Below are 6,000 nucleotides of genomic sequence, written 5' to 3'. Positions count from 1 at the left end.
CATTTAAAAAAAAACTTTGGCAAAGGGTAAAGTCTATAAAACGCAGTTAACTGTTTGTTACAGATTTTATTTTCGTAAACAGTATGGAGATCAAATGTTTCATCGATGAGAAAATTATCTCAATGTCGGCAAAAATCCATCTCACTCCTTATTCCCCCACTGCTGACCACAGTTGTTGGGTTTATTTTCGTCCCATTAGTTGGATGTGAGTGGAAACGCCCACCGGATACTTCACATTCATACATCCGGTGAATTATCTGGCTCATTGTTCTATCTCTGTGTAGCATCTGCTATCTGGAACGAAGCAAAGCAGCCCCGGCTTTTTAGACTGGGAATCAGCTGACTAGCTAATGGCTATGCTTCAATCAGAATGATATCGCAGCGGGAACGAGGAGAACTTGCACGTTTTTATACTGTTACGGATCCTAAAAAGCACAAGAAAGGCTATACAGTGTACAAAGTCACTGCAAGGGTAAGTTGACAGAGGCTGTGTTGTTGACAGCTAGCTACCGTGACGTTAGTTAGCAGCTAGCTAGCTAACGTTATCATTGTTGTAGCTACGACAGGATAAAACAACTGCGAATACTATTCGTACGGATATGTTGTAGTTGATAAATAACGACGTTTTAAACCTTATGTTGGCTGCTTCTATGTGACATTTTTCAGTTCACCTGCTAACTTGCTCCCATTATTCAGCTAACGTTAACTAACTAGCTGTCAAACTAGTGCCTAGCTTGCGCTAGCTAATAACTAGCTCGTTTTTGTCTGACAATTGAGATAGAAAGCTGCCTAGTTAGACAAGCTCGGTGATAACAAGATCAAGAGAGGAGATTACATTGAATGCCACCTTCTGTCATACCACTATATGCTAACTAGATAGTTAGCTAACGTCAGTTAACTAACTGTTATTGACAATAAAGCTAACTGAACAGTGTGCAATCATGAGACCAGTAAGAAGCTGCCACTTATAAGCTTGCTGCTGCCCCAGTATCTGTGCAAGCCTTTAGAGCTGTCGACGATGAGTATGACGTCTCTCCCCTCTAACGCCCACGAAGCCCCCATTCAAATTCCAATTAGATAACTCTGCATGCGTTATAATGCCAAAATACTTTAGTTACTAACCAAATATGGGGTTTCGCTGAGTAACTATCTTAATTTACTCCCGTTATGGCTGGTATGTACTTCCAAAAAGGTCAATGAACCGAAAAAATGCATCTTTGGCAGTGGTGGAAAAACTACTAAATTGTCATACTTGAGTAAAAGTAAAGATACAGTACCTTAATAGAACATGACTAAAGTAAAAGTCACTCAGTAAAATGCTACTTGAGTAAAAGTATTTGGTTTTAAATATACTTAAGTATCAAAAGTAAGAGTATAAACCATTTCAAATTCCTTTTTTTTAAGCAAACCAGACAGCACCATATTTTTATTGACGGATAGCCAGGGGCACACTCCAACACTCAGACATAATTTACACATGAAGCATTTGTGTTTAGTGAGTCTGTCAGATCAGAGGCAGTAGGGAAAACCATGGATGTTCTCTTGATAAGTGAATTGGACCATTTTCCAGTCAAAATGTAACGAGTACTTTTGGGTATCAGGGAAAATGTATAGATTAAAAAGTACATCATTTTATTTTGGAATGCAGTGAAGTAAAAGTTAGCAAAAATATAAATGGTAAAGTACAGATACCCCTAAAAAACGACTTAAGTACTTTACACCACTGATCTTCGACACCTCTGTGTTGGGCTGTTGTAGACTTTCGATCTGTGCTTAGCAGTAAGCACTATAGCTCCTCAGAATCCTTGCAACGTGTATGCTTATACAGTTTCATTTAGACCTTATTTGGAAGTACATACTGGCTGTGATGCTTGCAGAGCTGTCTAATGGGAGTTTCAATCAGAGCTTCCTGAGCGTTAGAGAGGATACACGTCATACTCATTCATCGTCAACATTTCAAATACACAGATACTGGGGCATCTAGTTGCATACATTTGACTAATCAGTCTCAGTCAGTGCTTATGCAGCATGAGAGAAACTGCAGTCTATGCAATTTATTGTCTAGCAAAAGGAATTCCACGGCAACGACCCAAAGTTACCCATTATGCTAAAGTAATCATCATTGTTGCATCCAGACCCATTCCCCGAGATGCTGACGCTCTACCTTTTAGTTTGTATTTCACATCAGATTCAGAAAGGTCACATCCCAGCAACACAGATTTTAGCACTATCAGATATTATTCTCCAAAGGGAACCATATCAAGTCTTTCCAATGGCTACAATACCACACAACCAGTTCAGTGTCACACACGCGCACCCATACAAATGAAAAAGGGTTGATTTTTGTCACAAAGGTGCTGATGGGAGAGAAAAAGGGTTATATAATTTCCTCGTCTGTCTGGCTCTGTCACTGTGAGTGGTGCAAGAGGTCAGAACACTACAGGGTTTTGAAACTGGGACACTATCAGACAGAATGAGTCATCAGTCTGCCCACAATGTTCTAAGGAGAGGGACCGAAATAATGAATGAATAAATAGATGCTACCATACCCACCGCTGCAGTTTTTTTCCTGTATCAGAAATGGGCTTAGGTGGTGGGTGTGACAGGGGGCGTGGCAGAGGGCAGGGCATTGAGCATAATTGGTCGTTGGCGGCTACATTTTAGAGAGAATTTGAGGCCCCCCATCTTTGTGCTGTAGAGACATTTTTGCATTCAAGACTATTTCTTGTAATTCTATACATTTCTCCATGGAGCTGAGATATTTAGTACATTTTTAAGTTAATTTCCTGCAGTTCTACACATTTTGCTATGCAGCTAAGAGAAAATGTAGCATTTTTAAAGCTAGTTTCCTGTAATTATTTGCATTTTGCCATGTCTATTGCTGTTCTTTTGCTCGACAATAATAATAAAATGAATATTGCTAAATTCATATTTTTTTTGCATTTTCAATTCTCTCTGACTGTCTAGCTTTTATTTTGGTGATTGTTCATTCTCAAATGTTATCTAAAAAAAAATATATGGGTCCATTATCTTTTCTACATACTTTATATCTGGTTTTAGTTGAAATGTAGTTTTTCTAACCTGAAAAGTAATAATAATTTTTTTTTTTACACTTTGGACTTAGGCTACCCAGAAAAATGCTAAAATCGAAACAAACTTTATTTGTCACTTGCGCCGAGTACAGCAAGTTTAGACTTTACCGTGAAATGCTTACAAGCCCTTAACCAACAGTGCAGTTTAAGAAGAGTTAAGAAAATATTTACCATGTAGATGAATATACAAAGTAACACAATAACAAGGCTATATACAGGGGCACCGGTACCTAGTCAGTGTACGGGGGTACACGTTAGTTGGGGTAATTTGTACATGTAGGTGGGGGTGAAGTGACTATGCATAGATAATAAACAGCGAGAAGCAGCAGTGTACAAATGTAAATTGTCCGGTGGCGATTTTATTAATTGTTCAGCAGTCATATACCTTGGGGGGTAGAAGCTGTTGAGGATCCTTTTGGTCCTAGACTTGGCACTCTGGTACCGTTTGCCGTGCGGTAGCAGAGAAAACAGTCTATAACTTGGGTGACTGGAGTCTCTGCTAATTTTATTGTCTTTCCTCTGGCCTATTGTATAGGTCCTGGGTGGCAGGAAGCTTTATAGCCAGGTACCGAGCAGTTGCCATACCAGGCGGTGATGCAACCAGTCAGGATGCTCTTGATGGTGCAGCTGTAGAACCTTGTGAGCATCTGGGGACGCATGCCAAATATTTTCAGTCTCCTGAGGGGGAAAAGGTTTGGACCTCTTCACGACTGTCTTGTCGTGGTCTGTTTGGACCATGATGGTTTGTTGGTGATGCGGATACCAAGGAACTTGAAACTCTCTACCCACTCCACTACAGCCCTGTCGATGTTAATGGGGGCCTGTTCGGCCCGCCTTTTCCTGTAGTCCACGGTCAGCTCCTTTGTCTTGCTCACATTGAGGGAGAGGTTGTTGTCCTTGCACCACACTGCCAGTTCTCTGACCTCCCTATAGGCTGTCTCATCGTTGTTGGTGATCTGGCCTGCCTCCTTTAAAAGTTGCGAGCTTGCACTGCGGGACTTAGAGGTACCCAGCAGCACGGCGTCATTGCTCCAGAACACCACGATGGGGAGTTAGAGCACTCATTATGTATTTCGTCATATAAAAACCTTGGGACCCAATCATATCGAGTGGTTCCAATGACGAATTTGACACGAGACACCCGTCCCTGGGTGAAGATGGCTGACAAAACATTACGGTGGAACCAACTGTAAGTAGTTATGTCATAACGAGTCACAAGCAAAAAAAATGACAATTGAGAGGAATATATTAATATAGAGACAAACATTTGTGCATATTGTTTTGTCATAAAGTTCATTTACGAAAATCGCTATTTGGCAAATTAGCTGACTAGCTAACATTAGCCAGCTAGCTAGTGTTATGACAGGAGAATTAATTTATAATTCGTGTTGTTTAATGTTTTAGGGACTTTAGGGAACCAGGCTGTCATCTTGTGAAACAGTGGCTGTAAAGAATCTAGCTCGATAAAGCATTTACTGCAAATGGAATGTACAATTGTGTAAGCTTGCCTTGCAGCTGAAGTAACATAGATAGCTAACTTTTTACTTGCATAATTGTGTAGTGGAGGATAAAAATAACTGTATGCCCATTAATTTGTAGCTAGCCGCAGTATGTAGCCGATCTGTGTATGGACCCTAAAACGTTTGGTATGAATATTAGTTCAGAACCTATCTTTGAACCTCAGCTATCATAGTTGTTGTATCAACTTCAAGTCTGAATGGCATTAATGAAACCTAGAGTAGAATATAATAACTTTGTGCCAAGGATGCAAGTCCTATATACGTACTGTACGTACTCCTATATTTGTATATATGTAGTTATTACCACGCATGAGATTCCCACATTATAGCCTGTACATTGAATATATTCACTGATCATGTACTCTTCCTTGGCAAATAAAGGTGCAGTTCAGGTATGAATTTCTGAGACATTCTTTTTCAGTCTTATCAAACTCCATAATTTGAATGAAGCTGTGTCTGCATGTATGTATTACAATTATACACTTCAACAGTGTTTACCACTCCTGCTCCTGGGACATCAATGATTACACATTGTAACTGTGCAATAGACTAGAAACATGATTTAAGTAAAGGTTGACTTGTAATTCAGAAAAAAAACTGCCTATCTAACTCCCTTCATCTGCATGAATCTGAGGACACAGGATATTATTTCAATGAGATGCTTAATTTCAACCAGTGGAGAATGTGAAACGCTTTATTGAAAGAAGTTCATTATCCAGGTGTTATAAATACATAATACATGCATTATAATTATAATTGTAATATATTATAAATACAAGTTCAATCTGTACTTCAATGCACATATGGTGTGCATTATAAAACGAGAAAGAAAGACGAGGTGGGGAAAGAGGTGTAGAAGACAGAAAGGGAAAGATGTAAGAACGGTGGCAGACAGCATATGATTAATGAATTGCTACCTTTATTCTCTCAGTTCATCACAATTGTGGTGTCACCTAACCAGCCTTGGGCCCTCTGTTGGCGAGGTGGCGATGACGGGACTGGCTTCCTCTCTCACATCAAAACATACCTGCAAACGAGAGACAGATGGATAGAGAGAGAGCATGATTAACCTTGTTTTTATTTATTCTAACACAGTCAGTCATCATAATCATCAGGAGATGATATGCAAAACTGACCTTGGATCATTAACTCTGGGACTACTACATCTCCGTCTGTATTTCAATGTAAATCATCTGCAAAGTACTCTATGCTAAAAAACAGATACATGAGGACAAACAATAGAAGATAATTTATGTGACCCAGACACCTATCAGAGTGTACCTGAGACATTTAAATATAGAGGGCTATGTGTCTCACCACTTGGTTATTGCAAGGCTAACCCCCAGGGAAATTATGACTTGGCAGCAAGAGATAGTCCAGTGAAAATG

The 6,000-nt window shown here is 39.6% G+C and overlaps 1 protein-coding gene across 1 annotated transcript in view; it reads left to right on the top strand.

Annotated features, from left to right (window-relative positions):
• The first annotated feature begins 230 nt into the window (after window positions 1-230).
• Window positions 231-6,000, top strand: part of rps6kc1 (ribosomal protein S6 kinase polypeptide 1) — a 65,447-nt gene continuing 59,677 nt past the window's right edge. Inside the window, 1 exon segment of the mRNA XM_052523843.1 lies at window positions 231-472. Coding sequence (XP_052379803.1) covers window positions 371-472 — 102 coding nt within the window. The 5' untranslated portion in view covers window positions 231-370.

The sequence above is a fragment of the Oncorhynchus keta genome, chromosome 8 (genome assembly GCF_023373465.1).
Source record: "Oncorhynchus keta strain PuntledgeMale-10-30-2019 chromosome 8, Oket_V2, whole genome shotgun sequence".
Taxonomy (NCBI): Eukaryota; Metazoa; Chordata; class Actinopteri; order Salmoniformes; family Salmonidae; genus Oncorhynchus; species Oncorhynchus keta.
Note: the sequence above shows the minus strand (reverse complement) of the source record. Positions and strands in the feature narration are given on the sequence as shown.